At 41.3% G+C, this 20,626-nt stretch overlaps 1 protein-coding gene across 4 annotated transcripts in view; it reads right to left on the reverse strand.

Moving 5' to 3' along the window:
• epb41l2 (erythrocyte membrane protein band 4.1 like 2) overlaps nt 1-14,705 on the reverse strand; it is a 45,519-nt gene extending 30,814 nt beyond the window's left edge. For 3 of the 4 annotated variants that reach the window (XM_080513865.1, XM_080513864.1, XM_080513862.1), the window contains exons 1-2: nt 14,590-14,705; nt 28-254 (exon numbers count right to left, since the gene is read on the reverse strand). In XM_080513865.1, the coding sequence (XP_080369991.1) occupies nt 28-240 (213 nt within the window). In that variant the 5' untranslated portion in view covers nt 241-254; nt 14,590-14,705. Of the gene's footprint in view, nt 1-27; nt 255-3,655; nt 3,782-14,589 lie in introns of those variants that run through there. The other variant, XM_080513863.1, reaches the window with a different exon arrangement.
• Nucleotides 14,706-20,626: the final 5,921 nt, after the last annotated feature.

The raw sequence follows: 20,626 nt of genomic DNA on the forward strand, positions 1-20,626 counted from the left end.
GAATAAACGAGATGACATTTTCATCACCTGGCTTTGAGACTTCTGCTTCTTAAGCCATGTTGGCAGGTATCGAGATATTCCTTTGCCCTCCTTCCCCTCTTTCTCTTTCTCCTTCTCCTCTCCCTCAGCGTTGGCTACTTCCGGGGTTTCTTGTGGGGCCTTCTCTGATTGGTCCAGCTGAGCAGCTGACTCCTCCGCTTTCTCCTTCACCTCTGTCTCGGAGCCTGCTTCTGTTGTCATGGTGACACAGGGACCTGCAGAGAGAGGAACGTGTATTAAAATCTGACTGACAGACGAAATAAAAGTAACATTTTAAGCATACTACAATATGATGTTCAAAGATATTTAACAGAAAATCTGTTCAAGAGTGATGGAGAAAAATGAGGTCTTGTTGCCACTGATTTTTGGAAGAATCTACATTTTTAATTGCTTGCAACTTGCTATCTTTTATTAATGAGGCACATGAATCTGAGGGTATTTTGTGAGGGATCATTGTAGGTTTTCAACATTGAGGGTACGATCACAAAGAAAGACTAAAACAGCCATCAATTTGTCTTCTCTACAGATTGATCCAATTTACAATCACAGCAACACTTTTTCCACTTAGGGGAAATTAGATCAGAAATTGACCTCAAAAAAACAGGTTTCTCGGCTGAGGGATCAAACCTGGCATACCGAGAGAAAACCCCCACACATGCAAATGTGAAACAAGGGTCACCGCTGAATAACTGCGCCATAGAATACGACTGCAATAATTTAAAATGCCAGGCTTACATAAGTGAATCGTTCCGCCATTCTCTGGAGCTTTGAGCTAATTAGATCATAGCGGTTTGAACCACTAGCAGTGGGATTTGCAGCCCTTTCACACAAGTGCAATAAAACATAATAGTTTAGGATGTCATTATGTCGCACGATGGGTTTCATCCGATGCAACAGCTGGTTGTCAGCAGCCACACACATTCTTGCAGACATGGAACGAGGGCAAATTACTCAATTCTTAATATGTGAGTCGCTGGTTTTACCCTGCAGCTGTGGTCAGCGCACACACACACACACACACACACACATACACACACATGGACTCTTCAACCCAAATGTCTTTGGCAAAATTGTCTACACACACCCTCTCAGAGGAGCAAACCCTTTTATTCAGAGTGACACGTTTTGTTGATTACGCAGCATCGGTGTGACATCAGTCCTGAGGGGAAGCGGAAGTCCAGAAAAGGTGAGAATCGACCTGAACGTGTAGCCTGTGTCTGCGTCACTCTGGAGTGTGGGTGTGTGTGTGTGTGTGTAAAGGTGACACATGAATCATACACACGTCTGATTCGCTCTCGTCATCCTTTCATTATTGTGATGCTTTCAAAGCCCCACTTCTTTTCGCCGCCACCTGAGCGGTTCCCCTCAAGTCACAAACCTCTTGATTTTGTTATTCATTACCTCGTCTGAAATTTTATTAAGTTTCTGATCATTTCAGCCGTCGTCTGACTTTCATTTTTCTCCGCTGTCACCTTCAATAAGAACTGAGACACACATGCAGAGCGCAGTGCAGCAGTGGCGTGTCGGGAGGAGGGGGAGTAAAAATAGAACAGGTCTCCTTACGCATGATCGGCTAATGAGGGAGAGGAAGGGAAGAGGAGAGACGGCTAGCGAGAGGTGAATATAGGTGTGTGCGGCCGTCAAAGAGGCGATGCATTCTTTGCATCTGTTTCCATCACATGGACAAAAGACAAATAACAAAGATGGAAAAATTCTCAAAGGGGAATCCAGGTCAAGATTGCATGCCGCACATAAAACATAAAACTGAAGCTCATGAATATTTCAAGATCTCTGTGTGAGTGCGTCTCACATTTTGATTTCGCCTCCCTGCATGAGGCAAATGTGAGCCAAAGACTCACTCACTTCCACTAGTTACAAACCAGGGCTTGCAAATAATTTTTTTTGTTGGGTCATGCTAACTGCATGGTTCCAGTGATGACAATTATAGTCTGGTGCTGCGTCTACCGCTTTCAGTCTAGTATTTTAATCACCATAGTATAGATTGCCATGAAACGTAGTGCAAACAGTTGCGGCCCCCCAACGGGATAAATTCTCTCGAAGGTGAACATACTGGCATTCCATCTTGAGCAAGAAGTTTATATTTCCTGGATGCAAGCGCAGTATATGTACAGCACAGTATATGTACATATGTGTATGTGAGAAATGGTTCCTGCAACTACAAGCTTCAGTTTGACAATTTTCTTGACAACAGATTCATTGATTTCCAACCCTTATCTTTCAGTCTCGGTCTGCCATAATATATCAAGAATGTTATTGTTGATTCTAATACAATATCAATCACTGAATAAGATTGAATGCATTTCTGTACTATGTTCAATGGAAATGTCTTTAACACAGTGATAAGATCATTTCAAATAATTGAGCAACTTTTACCAAGGTCAACGTGGTTACTAAGAGTCGGAGCTGTTAATCAAACAACAAAGAAAAAGTGCTTCTGTGATACAATCAGTCATTAATGTTAAAGCTTAACCAGCACAGCCTTCAAATCAATCCAAATCCTAAAAAATCCGATCAAACGAGTTCTTTCATTCATACAACCTTTAACTAGTGTCATCCAAACAGGCCTGGTACTACTTTGTAACTGCAGTTTTTACTCTTTGGGGATACTGCTATTTTCAGTGGAGTGAGTTGGCATTCAAGTGGAGCTTCGTCACGGCCACTTAGGCCTGTTTTAAACTCGCTCCGCTTCTCTACAACTGTTTAACACCGAGAACCCTGTTTCGTCTCTCTCACAACTTTCTACCTCACCCTCTCCCCATCTCTTTCTTCTGCTCTCCAGTCCAGGGTGCCTCTTTCTCTTCCTCACTAAATCTCCGTACTCATCTCTGTCTCCTCTCCTCTCGGGCCCCTTTTCAATCCCCACCAATCGACCGTTTGCATGATCTCCCTCCAAACCCCTCCTCGATCTGTCCTCTTCCCACAGGAAGGGGAAAGAACAACAGCAATGACATTAATACGGAGTCTCTTCATAAACTCACTGAGATCCTCTTCATAGGACCCACTGTGAATCTGGGGTGACAGGGATGGGATTCATCACGAGTCAGGTTGTCCTTGTTTGTGAATGTGCTACAAGTGCTACAGATGTTTCTCACAAATGGGTTCAAACACGCTGAGTAATGAATCCATCTGCTGTATGAGCTCGCATCAGTTGGTGTGTGTCTTGTTGCTTTATTGAGAATATATCTTGATGGAAATCGTGTTCGATCAGGTCCATAGCCACAAAAATATTCAGTAAATATTCAGTGAACACATATGCAGAGGAAGTATTGTTTTTATTTGCATTCTCTGTGTGAGCAACATTGTTTCCGAATATCTCAGCTTGTTTTATCCACATTAATTCACATTTCTTTTATTATAATTTACTTTTGCTGTCAATATCACTTTAGTTTAACCTGCTTGTTCTGTATGTAAGTGTTCAAGATGAAAAAGTTTCTACAAGTGACACTAATTTGATCCTTAACGAAATAGTGCTGTAACCTTACTCTTCCTGTACAAAACATCGTCAATCCATACATCCATCACTATCACCGCCTCTGTGGGTTTTTGCTTTCCAATAAATGAATGATTGAATATATGGATAAACTAATGGTCTTACCTACTGTCGTTTCTGTTGCGCTTTTCTCCCTTGTAAATCCCTTTCCTCTTTCTTCTTCCCTTCACCTCTTCTCACCTCCTTTTTCCCTATTTCCTTACTTTCTCCTAGTCCTTTCTTTCTGCTTCCTTCTCCCTCACTTTCGCTCTCCACCTCTCAGCAAAAGCCTGCCCTACAAACTGTCATTGCCATTTTCTCTCCCCAGCTCTCTCTCTCTCTCTCTCTCTCTCTCTCTCTTGCTCTCTCTCCCATCAGAGCTGTGCTTCCCTCGGGACGAGCGCTTCTAGAAACGAGGGCAGAAAACCAGAGAGCACATGAGAGAGTGGGGGTGGAGACGGTGGCGAGGAGAGTGTGAGAGAGGGGAGCAGCGCAAAGGGAGATGGAGAGAGGGAAGATGGATGCACAACAGTGCAAGAGGGATAGAGAAGCACCAACTGCACATGCCTACAAATGGACATTAGCGTGGATATTGTACTTCCGAACCTCAAATGTGTTGATCACTATTTCTTCTTCACAGTCAGAGGAAGCTAACACTCCTCCTTTTGCAGACAATCTACAACCTTTCACTTTCTCCATTCAAATAGGAAATGATCTTCAAAGCTATGACTGAAACACACGATTCTTCCTTTATGATCATGCCCTCGACAGCTTCAGTGGAAATGAGGGCAAAGACCAATATCCAACAAGCTCCACCTACCAGATTTGTCGAGTTTGTCTTAAACGCATGTGGTGGGGATGCTAAACTTTATAGGCACCATTACTGACCAGATTTCACATTTTATAAATTTAGAGTGTTCCTGTTTTTCCTCCTCACAACACCACATTGCAGCCAGGCAAACAGACATGCAGTGGGTCCTCCACTCAAAGCTTTATTGCTGTCTGACTGCACTTTAGGGGTGTCATCATAGCAACAACAACTTCCTGGCCTGGCCTGCGGCCAAGAGATTAAGACTTATAAAGCAAACAGACAAAAGCATGGGTGAATGAAAAAAGTGTAAAACTGAGAAGAAAAGTTAGTGAAAACCATTAGTTTTGACATTTACAGCAGCTTCCCATTGGATGACTTGAAATATAAAGACATACATGTCTTATATATAGGCAAATGGGGGGTGGGGGGGCAGGTTTCCCTGGCAACGGCATTCATGGACTACAACAATAGATCCCCATGGAGACAAGAGATTACCACAGCAAAAATACAGATTAGTGGACAAGTGCATGCGTGACAATGGAGATTATTACCGTGTCTAAACCCATTTGAAACTGCATCAGATTTACAGCTGATATTTCATGCCGAACTTCCAGGAAGTCACGTTTTTCTCATCGTCGCTGACACTGCACTGAAGAGGAAATTTGGTTGACAGCAGATCTTTATCAGCTGAATTTGCTGCTTCACTGATGGCGCTTGCAACCATCACCATCATTTCGAGTCACTGTTTTAGCCCCCATTCAAGACAGCGCACAAGTACGAACGCCATTTCTTCTGAGCTGTATCAAACTACCACTTAGCCCCTGTGCACTCCGAGAGCAACACCTACACACTCCCATGTGGCGATGACGCGGTTACTCGGAGCAACGCTGAAGCCAACTCAATGAAATGCGGGCAGACGTCTGTAAATAGGCGAACGCGCCTGCTGCGTGTTAAAGTAGAAACAGGTGTTATTATGTCACAGCAGAATAAATCTCTCCCAGAGCATGAGCATATGTTTCAAACAAGTTCAAGAAAGTTCAGTTTATAATCTTACATAACATTTATACTCACGATAGATAAATGCTCTTTTTGCTGCAACGAGCCAGAAGCAGGTTTGTATTTATCAGAGCTGTGCGAAAATAGGTTAACAGACAATCTTGCCTATTTCCAATAAAATAATTAATATTTAAGACAAATCATACTATTGTCAGTTGATTCTTAATAAATAAATAGGACATGCTTCTCAGCTGATAATGAAATGACTGATTATTATTTATATTTAACTCCTGGTGACAAATGATGTTAAAAAAAGTATCTATTTCTATGTGAAATATATGTCTTTCTTATATCCCTTCACAATTGATGTCACACGGAATGTTGCACAACAGGCTAACTATTGTGAGCGCAAAATTTTCCAAAATGTGACAAAATACAAGTGCAGACACACTTCCTCTGGGTAGCCATTAAAAAAAAAAAATAATAATAATCTGCAAACACCACTAATGGCTTAAATTACGGCACATTATCATATTCGGAGTTCTTTCAACCGAAAATGTTATCAAGAGGAAACAAACTTTAAAGGAACAAGTAGTTCTGCAGTGTCATTAACCTATAGGACTTTGTCACAGATGCAACATGACCATAAGTTGGCTTGGCTGCTATTTGTTTACTTGCTGTATGTTAAGAAACAGTCACATTGCTTCAATTATTCAGTTGTGTCGGACAGCTGGTGTACACTCAATACACAAAGTGCTGGAAATTGACTGGCCTTCATACAGCTGGGTCTGATGAATTAAAAATCCAATCCTGCAGATTGCACTGGGCCATCCCACACACTGAACGCTGAGGCAACGAGTGGACGGCTTTCCAAACTATTCCGACAGTTCGGACGACACACAACAATGGAGCCCCACTTTGAAATAACTACGTGGGCATACACCGCAGCATCCTAATCTGTGCTGTTCTCTTGCCGGATCTGTCCATCTGTCACACAGTGACACATGGGCGCATGCTCGGCTATGCCAAACAAGTAGTTTTGCGTCCGTGGAGGTGCACGTTGCACCTAAACAGATTGCTGAACACATCAGTAAACACATCCTCTTACAATCACTGCTGAACACACCCGCTACGGGTGACACATCCTTACAAACGCACACACTGCTGGTGTGAACATGCCTGTCCCTTTACGCTGCACTCTGACCCTCAAACTGAGGATTACACAAAGGATAATCCCTGTGTATGTTTGTGTGTCTGTTGGTCTCCCTGCCTGTCTATCTATCATTCATCCCTTCATCTCAAACTCTCTGTCTGGACTTCCCAAAGTCAGCTTTCTGCTGCCTTCCGACAACAACAGCATGTTCCCCTCGTGACTTTTCCCTTTCTGTTTGGAGCTTAGCAAATGAAAGTTCATCTCTTAGGTGACTCGAAGTTGACCGATACTATGTCATTGCTTTTGTTACTGTACTGTTACTGCTAACTCATAACTGCAACTGTCTGCCCCATAACTCTGCAAAACACCACTTCTCCTTTCATTGCCTCTCTTGGCATCCAAAACCTCTTACCAACCTGCAGTTTTAGCCACAGGGCATTAAAGCAAAGTGAGACTACCCCTTTACCCAATGCCAGCTGGATGGGTAGTGCAGCGCCATGCAATTACATTAGGCAGAGAGAGAGAGTAAGAATCTGGAATAGTTACTTTCAAGGATTAGAATGAATGTGGCCAAGGTGGCTCCACCTGTTGTTAATGAAAACGTGTGTTATTTGATAAGAGGCTAGTGAAAACTGAACAAGTTGCATTTAAAATAATGCAGAATCTATTAAAATGTGGATGGAATTGAAGGTTGGCGTCTCGTTACGTGGGTTTTATTCACAATGCCAGAATCAAATGAGCAAAATAGCTCTCTGCTATGAGTCTCTATTGTGTGAGAGAGGAGCGGCGATCTATGTATCTAGGTATGAAATACAGTTGGTGACACGTAGTACAGTTGAACAAAACAACTAAAATACCTAATAGACCTAAATTACAAAAAAAAAAAAAAATGTTTCCGTAACACCTGTTTCAATATTACATTGTAACTTGTGTCTTATCAAGTAGGTCTGATCGAATTAATACTTAATCGACCGTGGAGGAAATTTAAATGATCAGCCACAGTTACACAAACCTATACATCAAAAACAGATATAATTCCTATTTATAAACAAGCAACATTAACAGAATATGCACAACCTTGTCGCACACAATCAATTATTTTCGCTTTGCTGTCACCAGAAAAATACAATGAAAATATTACCGTAATTAAAACACAAACCGCTGAATTAAAAAAAAAGGATATAGAATATAGAATGGATCTAGTCTTCGTGTCTCAACTGCCTCTTTATCCTTTATGCTGCGTGCGTGCGGGCGCGTGTGAGAGAGAGAATAATGGGTCAGCTCATAACTACTATTGTTAACTGCTAAACTCCCCTATTCAGCGATTAAAGCAGTCAGGCATGAGTGTCTGTGTGAATATGTGTGTGTGTGCGTGTGTGTGTGTGTGTGTGTGTGTGTGTGTGTGTGTGTGTGTGTGTGTGTGTGTGTGTGTGTGTGTGTGTGTGTGTGTGTGTGTGTGTGTGTGTGTGTGTGTGCGCGCGCGCATGGAGACACAAAGGGGGAAGTATGGGGTGGGTCACCAAAGTCCACATGAGGGAAGCTACAGCTTAGGATGTGCCGGAGGGAGTGGAAAACGATGGCAGGGAGGGAAGAAAGCAGACATTAGCTGTCAAGTGACAAAGAACTAAATGATGGTGAAAGTTGTGGGGAAGCTGCACAGCTCAACGAGCAGCAGCGGGTGTGGCGTTACTATGGCAGTGTCCGTCCCGTCGAGGAGGGAAGGCAAACAAACGACCTCACAGGAATTAGCGGCACACTGAGATGTGGACCAGGTGAACGCTTTGGCGAAAAACAGAGAGAATAAATACGGGTGATCAAGGTTTTGGCTTTGGAAATAGCTGTTAACGAGATCATCCATAGGTCTGTAATCACCTTTACCACACAATGGACACATGCAATTTAGCAAATGGTGGATTACCTACTATCAGTGTGTTTGAACTCACACACCGCAAGTTATTTTGAACATCCTTGTAATCTGAAATTAGACCGTTCTCTTGTCATAAAATACCCTTCGTTGCTCGCCGATAATTATGCTGTTTTCTCAATTACAAGATGCACGTGTTGCCTTTATAACCTACACACAGACCATCTTTTCTCACCTGGACAAATGACTCGGTCAGACAGATTTTTCAAGGGTTTAGTATCAGCTAATCCCAGGCCAGCGACCTCTGAACTCTAACCAGGAAACAGGAAGTGACCCGCTCCTGTTTTTAATGTCCCATCCCTCCATCTCTGGCCTTCCATTTTTGTCTCAGTATCTTTCTCTCGGTCCCCACCAGAAACATGTCAACATAAAAACAGGAAATGGCTCAGAATGTTCATACGGTCATGTTAGACTTCAAGTTGCACCAGTGGACATAAATATAAATCACACATGGGCTGAACCTTGACCGGCCAACACAAGTACAGTATGTTAGCGGACACAGCTTCCCCTTTCAAATGTGACACACGTACAAATAACTTATGAAATGTTGCTCATGAGGAGGTTGCAGGATATGATAACACATCTACCACTGGGTAGTATAGTAAAAACAGAGTGCTAAGTCATTCTGACAAAGCTATAAAAATGTGAATTTTACATACTTAAAGACTTACAGAAATATAATTAGTCTATATTTCTCACAATTTCTAGTTTGTAACTGTGTGAAATAGAAAGCATTGGGATTGAATAGAATAGAAATACTTTATTGAGTCCAGAGGGAAATGATTTCAATCTAATTTAAGTTGTGAATGCATTCTTGAAAACCCACACATGGCGACATGCCCATTTCACCAATCAGTATTTAAGGAATTACTCTTGTCTGCTGTTGAATACACATTTGACTTGTTTAGAGTCTTTTACACAACCTTGTAAGTGTCGGGGGCTTGTGTCTTACCACTTCCTGCCACAAGCACTTTTGACCTTTGTAAAAAGAAAAAAGAAAAGAAAGAAAACAAGCAAATGACCCTACTTTTCAAGCTATCTCAGTTTCACCCTCTTTCGCTAACAAACCCAGTTCACAAAGTTCTTTACACTCCTTCCAAACTGTTTCACAAACTCCAGAGCATCTGAATAGCTGCTAATGAGAACAAGCTAACATGGCTGGACTCCTGCTGAACCCTCTCGCCCCCACGACACGCCTCCTCTCGCTTCCTCTTCCTCTCCTCATCTCCCTGATGCCTGCATGCTCACTGTAGTCTTCTCTTTCCAAACATCTTATTGACTGGCCAAATGACATGGTAGAGGTATCATCAGCACATGAGAAATAAATAGTGAAGACAATTATATGACTAGAGGATTAGGATAGTGGAATGGGAGTCCAAAATATGTTTATTTACGGATATAAATGGGTAAATGCTTTTCAAGCGTTGTCATGTGTTACTGCATTCATGCTTTCATGTGTCGGTAACCATAGCGACAATGTTAAGCAATATGTCCAGGAGAGGGCGGTGCAATATTGAAGATTAAAACGTGCATGTATCCACTCACACATTTGTAAGTCATTCCTCAAAGAGAGCCAACATTTCAGTTGTTTTCTAAGTTCTTGTTTGTTTCTCTTGCTCGTCGCAAATGAGCTATGCTGCACAACACTGCCCCACAGGTCCTCGGTGGTATTACCCTCCCTGCTACGCATCTGTAAATGCCCTGAAAATTAAATCACCCACGTGATGAAAGCGGAAGTCCAACAGAAGGCTCCATTCGTATCAGTCTGCATATCTGACATCAAACATATTTTGTTTCACAAAGTCTTTGTTGATTAAAAGAAATATCCATAAACCTTGAGAAAAGCAGCATGCAGAAATTGATTAAAACATCTATCATAATGTGGTTATGTGCTGATATATGTTGTTTATCTTTTGATTGATTTATTTTCTTGAAATGCTTTGAAAATACAATGGGCTCTGTGTGGAAATGTTGAAATGAAGCAATCAATTCACCAATGGACTGAAACAACTACATGATTGCACTCAATGGACAGCAAGATAATATTAAAATGTTTCCTTTATTAACACATTTTCAACACTATCTGTGACACATTCCCTTTCAAGTCCACTATCCTTTTCATGACTTTTTCTACTCTTGAACAGACTCTTTTTTTTTTTTGATTGAGGCAACTGATAACCAAGGCAAGCCCTGAGAAAACAATCTCTAATGATCAAAACTCTTTCTGGTTGTTTTGACTTGCTTGGATGGCAGGGAGCGGCGTGCCACCAAAACCAGATATCAGTACCCAGAGCACAACATTATCTGTGTTTTGGAGTCGATGCAAGCCTCGGTGCCACTTGTTTATGGTGTCGCTCACTAAGATGTGGCCTTTGAAATATGAAGGCTTTGGTTCGTCCTGCCCGGGTCTGTTCAGCCTCTCTCTGTGAGAATGTGACCCTATGCTGATTAATCTCTTTTTAACTATGCTTGGCCACACGCCAAAGCCACAGGCCCACGCTCTCTCTCTGTTTTTTATTCTATCATTTCTTTCAGAGCTGGACACTTGCTGGGCAAGGCGGTTTGCCCCCTTCTTTCTCCCTCTATGATGTAAATTGTTACCATTCAACACAAGGGCTTTCTATTCTTTTCTAATGGACCCTCTCACCTAACAAACCTTGACTTCACTAATTTGTACAAATAGAATTACAATTGATTACACCTTTTTTTTTTTTCAAGAAAGTTAAGCAAATTAGGATGACACCTGCATTGTCATTATAGTTATATTTTACACTTTATACTCACATTTACATTTTCCTGGCAATTACTTAGCCCCTTATCCTAAAAAGAGTGCCTCTCCCACTTTGTCCTCTTCATCAAACACATCTTTATGCCCCCCCCCCCGCGCTTCACCCTTTCACCCGCCCGGCTCCGCTCACTGTCTGTAATAAGCTGAACATTGCATTACAGTTTCCATTCATCCATGTCTCTCTGATCTTCTCTGTGTGAATCTGAATCTTGTGTTCCTGCAGGCCATGCGGCCCCGAGACCCAGAGGGTAATACTCCTCCGTCACGGCCCACTGCTACACTGTAGAATATGTCCACCTTGATAATTGTTGTGACTGCCCGAGTGTCACTAAAACCATGGAGGAGATGAAAGCCTCAAATTGTGCTTCGTGGTTAAAGTGGTAAGCACTTTCACAGACTGGACGAGGGAAGAAAAAAAAAACCCCAAAAACTGCAGTCAAGTGGATGTGTGACACAGTGCGGGAGGTTTGCATTCCCCCCCCCCCCCCCCCCCCCCCCCCCCCCCCCCCCCCCACCCCCCCCCCCCCCCCCCCCGGTTACGCTCCTTTTCTAAAAACACACTCTCTTCTGTCCATTCAAACTGCAGCGGGACAGTGGGACTATCTACGTGTGTCTGAGCCGATTTGACGTGTTTCGCTCCTGTTGAACCCACCGGGTCGGGATGAAAACACACATACACGCACCAACACGCACGGTGGGATGTTCCCATAGCCTTTCCGAATGATTAAGCAATATATTTCACTCTCTCTGTCGCTCTCACTCAGCCTTTCTTCTCTTGTGTCTGACTCGTACTCACTTCCTCTCCTGTTGTCTCTGTCTTCCTTCCTTTCGTCTTTTGTCACTCGAGCTCTGCTTTCCTATTTTTACCCCCCTTCTGTGTCTCCGAGTCGCACTCCTCGCAAAGTGTGAGTAAGGGCAATGATGACCACTGCTTCTGCCGTGTTTTTCTTCATCAAGTGCGTGAATGATCATCCATTAGTGTCATGCTGCAGCTTCAATGCAAAGATAAATATATATTATAAAATTTCTGCCATCTTCTATTATTTGGTAATCACTCCTCAGACGCAATGGAAGACACTGGAAATGAATTCGCTCACCGGATTTTACAAAAATCACAAATTCAGAATTAGCATGAAACTTTGTGCAAGACAAATCAAACATATCATGGAGAAGAAACACATTTGCGCTCTTATTCGAGCAAATCGAGAGTTAAGTTCCATCTCCATTTAATGAGGAGATTCTCCCACCAGAACAAGCAATTAAGGCTTCTCATTAGTGGCTTTGACAGAGCTGCCACTGTTCTGCACATCCTGAGAGTCTGAGAATGAACATGGCACTGATGATTATAGATAAAACTACACCCACAATGAGGGGCCTGGCAGGAAAAACACATTCAAGCTGCTTCTATCCTCTTATAGCTCACCAAACCAAACATTAAGACATCTTTATACAAATGTAGTGTGGAGAAATAAAATATACTTAAGTGTAGCGTCTAAAATAATGATCTTTTGTTTTGATCTTTAAACATTTAAACAGGATCTGATCTTGTGACAAAGAACTCACGGGTATATCAAAAAGAGACAAATATGACTTTACATGGAAACAAAAAGTTTCGCTGCTATGTATGGAAAAAACATTGCAATACCATAGTTTAAACTGTCCCAATTAGACCCCTTGGTGTACATATTGCCTGGATTTGAATCACACTATCAGCAAATACAGTATCCAGGTTTGATCAAGTATTCAATTTTCTGACGATGGTCGAAAATTAGCATGTCAGGATGACTGCTGATTTAAAACAGCCCATATAGTTAGGCGTGTGTGGTCATTGGTCTCACTGTTTGTCCAGTGATAGACTGGCAACCTGTCCAGGCCCTACCCTGTCTTTGCCAATAACAGGCTGGGAGGTGGACTGATCTGTGGATAAAAGATGAATCAGCAAATGTTTGCTTTGCCCCTTGAACTAAATGCTAATAAAAAAAGGGGGGCCCCAAAAACAGGTGCCCTCCATGACTTTAAGCCTGTTTTTCATTTCAATCTTGTCTGATTCCTTTAAGACAAATCACAAGATGATGGCGGAAGCAAAGTTGGCTCCCACTGTATCAGGTGGGAAGTATTTTACTTCGGTGACACACAAAGGTAGATTTGAGGCTGATAGGAACATAAGTATAAGTGTAGGTGTCTTAAAATGATTACGTCTGCACTCAAGTCTTCCACGGCACTCATCACAGATCAAAAAAAGTAGAACACACAATAGGTATATTGTATGACTGTTATTGACTTTTTACAAATCAGTTTGTTGTTTGCCGGGCAGGTTGAGCTCTCACCATCTGTCAAACTTTCTATGTATAACTTCTATGGCTCAATGTTGTAGGCACATGGAAGGAATGTGCATTTATGGTGCCATGGTGGGAGCTAAAGTGTATAAAACATTAATTAAACTAGACACATATAAGAAGTATAAGCATTTGCTTCACAACACACCCTAATCAGTTGTAAATAACAAATAATTCCTCATGGAGCAGGCAGCTCCAACCACATCCTGGGACAAAAACCCATGTTTTGATTCCAGTATACCAAAGGCAATCGACCAAATGCATTTCCAAGATATCACAACCAAATAGTATTTCTTTGAAAGGATCTGACCACAAACGCGTTTTTGAATCAGTGCTGCTGAGAAACTGGTAAAGAACACGCAGTAAAAACTCAAAATCAAAGACGCTGCAAATCGCAGTGAGCAGCTTGTTAAATATCCGTGCAGGTTTTTTTTTTGTGAAGTGAGCGGCAGGAAGCAGCTCCCAGCATCGTGTCAGCAAACAAAACGCGGCGGATGTTTGAACAACAGTCTTTGAACGCAACGCGTTACCGCCAACAGCAGCAGCTACCCGCTGTTAAACGTGACGGTAAAATAAACCGAATACACACACATACACACAAAAAACCCACCTCCACAAGCTCGACCCGTTTCGATAGCGTATTTTTAACGGCGTCGTGTTGCCTTCATAGCAGGAGGAGGAAGAAGAGAGGGGGGTTGCCTCCGATCAATCTAACCACATGAGAGGAGCAGCGGCGGGACGTGGAGGTAGTTTAGGTGATGATAACAGGGATAACATGGAAGAAGATAGGCGCCATGAAACCAGGCGACGGTATGAATGTAGCCCCAAATAACGGGCTTCACGCGGAGGTACGCTGGTTTCCTGGCCGTTTCAGAGAACTCGCTCACTTTGTTATGGTTACTCCCGTGGGTTTACTGAGTTATCCGCACATTTATCATAGCGATTGCCGACTACGATGCAGGCAAATGTGCAAAAAAAAAAATAGCAACGAACCAGCCGCGGTTGCTGATGTATAAATCACGTGACTTCAATGAGGTGGGTTTAAACATTACCTGTTGTGATTTCCAACGATGCGTGTGGGGAACTTTTTTTTTCTTCCAAACGTGGAGTCGCACCGTGTTCTCCTCCAAAAAATACCGTGCGTCCCACAACCAATGCCTCCACAAAATCTCCACTACAGTCCACCAAACCAGGGTCTGGCCGGGACTCAAAGCAGACGTGTCAATCATCGCCAAGACCCGCCCCTTACAGTGAAAGACATCTTTTGGCGCGCTCTTATTGGCTGAAGGGGATTACTGTATTAGATATTGAGCTGTGATTGGCTGCGCGCGTTTGAGGGACGTTCAGATGCAGATGTGGTGGTGCTACTGAAGCGAAACAGCTCCTCCTAAAGGGAAAACGTAGTAACTGCAGAGTTATTCTTGTGCGTTTTTGTTTATTTACTACCTTAAAATGCGTTCCTTTCTTTTATTTGACACAGAGCCCCAGGCATGACATACGAAACAGCACTTTGAGACCAGAAATTCAATTTTCAGTGGCCTCAAATGAGTATTTAATGGCCATGAAATGCTATTTTGTATCTACAAAATAGTAATTTGTGGCCACAAAGTAGTAATTTGAGGCTATGAAATATTAATTTATAGCCATGAAATAGTAATTTCAGGCCGCAAAATATTATTTTGAGGCCATAAAATAGTAATTTGATGCCACAATTAAAAGTTTGAGCTATGATGTCATGTCTTGGTCTAATTCAAAACATTTGCAATAATATTTTTTGTCACCCAGAGGTACACATTGATTTCACCTGGCTGTAGAACGTCTTTTTTAAACTTGGTATCTTTCAACTACACATTTCTCAACAATTTCTGGCCATTGGCAATTTTCTGAAACCAAAAGTAAATGTTGAGGAATTGGTGGAGTTGTATTTTTCCCCTCTCCTTTTCCATGTATCTTTAAACTATAATAGTTCCATCACTGACACAGTTAAGTACATAAAAAGGTTTTAAATAAAAAAAAAACATGTCTATATGGTAGTCATAGATTGTTAATAAAATATGTATAATTAGAATTTAATTTGAGATAAAGCTATGTACAACCTATTTACTTTATAATGTTCAGTCTGGCAAGTCAATATATTCTAGTGGACTGCACATACATACTGCAAAATTTACTAACAGTAAAAGGTACAGTAAAATGTCAGTGTGCATCAATGCACGTCAGTTAAAACCAATAACCAACCAGTTATCAAACAACAAAAACCTTAATGTCTCGCTGAATCAAAAAATTTTTTTTAAATAAGGCAATTAGAACAAAAAACAACTTACCATATTATTCAGAAACAGTTGTTGAAAGTACACTCGTGTTTTTAAATGAACTGACTCAAGAAAAACAGATTACTTGTTTTACAGTACGATGCTTAACATCCATCCTTTTTAATTGTGTAGGTCCAGTTAGTCCACTAAAAGTTTTGAAACAAATCATTGCATAATCAAAGGCAGTGAGCGTCATTGCGCGCGCACACACATACTCACACACACGCACCCGTGCATACACACCAACACCCACAGTCAGATTAAGGAAGCTCAAGTAATTGGCTTATAGTGTGAGGCAGCATGCAGATTTGACATCGTCAGAGGAGGAGGAGTAAACAAGGTCAACAATCTATTGCCAAGTATTGCAAGAAAATAATAAAGAAAGCTCGATGACTGACTTTATATTAACTCACCCAAGTATCTGATACCAACAGATCAGCTTGTTGAAAGACAGTATATTGTGCACCTTCTCTAAGTTATGTAACTCAGTGGACAACGTGGGTTTTAGCAGACTCACCATAGGTAAAGCCAAAAGGATCCAGCAGTGAAGTGGACCCAATCAGGCCAGAGGAGCATGTGTAGAAAAACACAAAAGAAACGTGAGCAAGTCCAGAAAATTAGAGATTCCTTTCCCACATCACCAACACTTTCATTTTTATGAGCACCAAATCCACATCTACAAGAACTGAAGTTGAATAAAGAGGAAGTCACGGAGGAATTACAAATAATGTGCAAATAATTTGAATGGCTGTTTGTGAAGAATTTTGACCAGCCTTAAAGGGACACTGAAAATTATCCCATTTCTGTTTTTTCATGAAAGTGACAGAACTGACGTTGTCGCCCATGACAGTGCAAAGACACCACAGCGCAGATCTCTTATGGTGTCAGTCTCGTTTTATTGACATAAGGTAGCAAGGTGACCTGGAACACACCCACTCATAAACCCATACAAACATTAAAGAACAAAGTAAATTAATTTCACCTTCCGCCATGCCTGAAGATTTCAAAGCCTTTTGATTAATTTGGTATAAACAAAGTGTTTTAAGTGAAAGTTTTTCAGATTTCATACATTTCACTGAATTCATAATATCTCTGGGACATAAATTTCAACTATTAAGTAGTTCTGTTAAAGTCAAATCTCAGCTGATATTTTTTTCCAGCTCTCTGTAAACACACAAAGAAGAGAGAAAGGTGTACCTGATTGTTTAAGATCCCATTCTGCAGAAATAGTTCCCACACCGAGATTAAGACAATCATGGGTGTTGAAGCTGCACCTAATTGCCCTGATCTAATGTATGGTCCCTCCTCTGTTGGTTCCTGTTCTGTCGGTTTACCCTTGTTTCTATTCACCTCCTCACCTCCTGTTTTGCCCTACCGAAACCTTCCAGTTGCGCTCTGTGGAGATGAGCCCGCAGGGCTGTTGGCCCTTTGCCTTATGCTGACTCGCTGGCTCTGGACATCCACAATCACTCTGTCCTCAGTGCAAACTAACAGGCTGTGCCAGTGTCTGTAAGCTCATGTGCTGTCAGAGGTTCAGTGTCCTGCAGCCTGTGAGTTACACAGGGCTAACCGTTTGGTTTCTCCTGAGATCAACCAGTGCAGATTCTCCAAGGGATTAGTGGCAGGCCCTTCTAAAAGGGAATTACCCTGACATAGCCATCTGGACAGCAAACTACTGCCCACTAGAACAGCTATTGTTGGTCCAAGCTGTGATCTGAGGGCTATCACATCTATCTCAAGTCAGCCTGTATATCAGGCCTGAGCTTCAAATCAAAAGCAAATACACATGGAGATCGGGGAGGCAATCTGGGAGGGTGCCAGAATAGTAGATTTTTTGTTTTAAAATTCAGAATGACAGGAAATTAGCAATCAATTCATGCTTCATTATAACATCACTCAGTAAATACTTTTTTTTTTTTTTTTTTTTTTTTACAATATGTTATCTGCTTGGAGCTGCAATACAGCATCACTTCATTATTAATAATAATTGAAGGGTGAAACATTATTTTGTATGTGTTGCTACGAATATGCATCACACTTCACTGAAATGAAACCTCACCAAAACCAGTTCTGCAGCTCCAAATGTTTGTTTCCTTCATAACTTCTTCTCACCGAGACGTCATCACCTTTTGCTGGAATATTCTCTGCGATGTATTCAAAGCTTCTTTACAATATTGATGACAATTTGTGTCAAATGACCTATTTCGCAATATACACTTAAGTATCAATAAAACAGAATAGCTGAAATTGAATATGAGACAACACCCATATAGAACACATCCAGAATGTGAATGTGCACGATAAAAACAATACAAAGCATGCACATCAGGCACACACACACACACACACACACACACACACACACACACACACACACACACACACACACACACACACACACACACACACACAGGAAGTTGGATTTTACCTCACAAACTGTCCATAAGCAGCTGGTGTACAATACAGGAGTGGAGCATTTCTCTGTGTACGTCTGCTTCTGTTGAGCTCTCTGTCTTCAAGTCCGTTGTGCTGATACCCATACACTGAGCAAATACGTCTTTCTCTATTCACACCTGTTTGCTTTATGTAATACCACCCAGAGGCTCTCTCTCTCTCTCTCTCTCTTTCTCTCGCTCCCTCTCTGTCTCCCTCTCACACTTGTTTATGTGTGTGTGTTGTAACTCTAGACTTCGGGATCAGGTGTCAGATAATGAGCAGAGGGGAAGAAGAGAAAAAGAGAAGCAAGTGTGGTGCATGGATGAATAAAAACACAGGTGGAAAAACAACAACAAAAACCCAAATTTGTGCAGAGACGGTGGGAATAAAAGAGCAGCATCTTTTTCAGCAGCGATTAGTGGTTTCGTTGTGTTATCAGTGGTTATAACGGGGGCAGGACGCTAAAGTGTTAGTTTACTCTAAAACTTGTTCTGCAAGTATCACCACGCCTGCACTGCAATTTTCTGCAATTTTCTTTCCAGCCGCACAGCAGAGACCCACTTTCTGTTTAGGCACCATTAACTCTTAGAGTTCAAGTGTACGGGTCGGTGACTCTTCTTAAAGTACTTTTTTTTATATATATATTTTAAAGGTAATACATTGAGCTTCCAGACAGTTGTATCTTTCAACTGTGGGATTTGAACCAGCAAGATCACAGTTACAAGCTTGCTTCCCTAAATACAAGAAGAAAATGTTTTTCAATTTCTAAGCTACCGTGTATTTTAGAACAAACTAAATGAAAGGTAGTAAAGTACTGTTAGTCCTAATAAATGTCAATGTCCAAATAAACTGTCTGACAGCTACTGTCCAGTTCGAGTTCGTTAGTAATGTTTACTTATAAATATTTACTTATTTGAGGTGAGACTGTCTACAGTCACATACTGGATCATTCCTCCTCCAACAGTTTGGTACATAAGCAGGAATGATGTGAAAATTATATGGTAAAACTAAAGCCTTTTATAGTTTACAACTCTCAATTATTTTAGACACTGAGCTGCTATTAGTTTCAAAAGGATTCAATACTGTTTATAGAAAAACAAAATCTTTTACTTTTAACATCTGACATGGTTTTGGTGTTTTATTGTGAATAAAATATAAGTTCATTGTTCTGGTTTACCTTAAACATTTTTCAAAACGTTCTCGTTTAAGGTTGTATAGTTTGATTATTTGCATGTGAGCATATTGCATTTTAGACCCCAATATGATCAACATGACTTCTTGATAGCCTGCAATACACTAAAAAAACCACTAGAGTGCAGCAGATGTTCTAAAGACTCCTTTAGAGCGCCTTTTCTGTCCGCCACAGCAGCAGAGACCATCAGGTTTGGCCAAGTGAGTTCAAAAACTAGTCTTTTCAAAAACTAGTCTGTTTATCAACATGTTTTGACAGTTTGACCTTGTTTCACACAATCACAGTTTCAACCAGAATGCGGTGTATTTTTGTGTATCATTTTAAATAAAGAGTAGAGCCCGTTTGAGCTATGGCTGAACTTAAATCAATCCATTGATTGATGCAAAAGAAGTATGCTGTCACTACAAAACACTCAAGTTCTTCATCTCGACCTCTACTAATTGTTGTGTCATCAGCATGAGATACAGTCACTCTAAAGGAACAAGAAAATCAAATTCTAGAAATACTTAAAGGATAAATTGAAGGTTAAACAGATGTCGCTAAAATCTGTTCTTGTTGCGTTTTCATCTGAAGGCTTCAATTTAAGTCTCAAAGATCGAGGATGCTGACGATTGGCAAACCTCTTTCATCCAGCAGCCACCTGTTGATCAGACTCTGCCCCCACACGCTGTAAACAAAGGTGACGCCACTGTTTCCTGTCTGGAGGAGAAACACTGGAAAGAATTTCATCCTCCGGTATCCATGGCAACCAGTTGATCCATTGTTGCAACTTCCATAAGCTGGACTGGAGCCTGATTTCTTTTTCTTTTCTTTTCTTTTCTTTTCTTGCAGTTTTATGGAGGCTGCAGCAGCTTGGGTCCCAATCACAATGCAATCACTCATCCTTGATAAAATAATTAATTGGGGGAAAAATATCTTCTTGCCACTAATAAATGATATTGCAGTGGCTCTGTAGTGTAACATTTCCATCATAGATTTTAATAATAGAAATACCACATTGGCCTGATTAATCCCATGTCATGCCCCATATTTGTCTAAAATGTTGAGGTTTTTGTTGCGGCCGTCCGAAATACTACAGGTCAGACATCAGTGTTAGTTTGAACAATAAAGATAGCAGTGAAAACTTTCCAAAATAAAGAGACTTAATTA

The sequence above is a fragment of the Blennius ocellaris genome (genome assembly GCF_963422515.1).
Source record: "Blennius ocellaris genome assembly, chromosome: 18".
NCBI lineage: Eukaryota > Metazoa > Chordata > Actinopteri > Blenniiformes > Blenniidae > Blennius > Blennius ocellaris.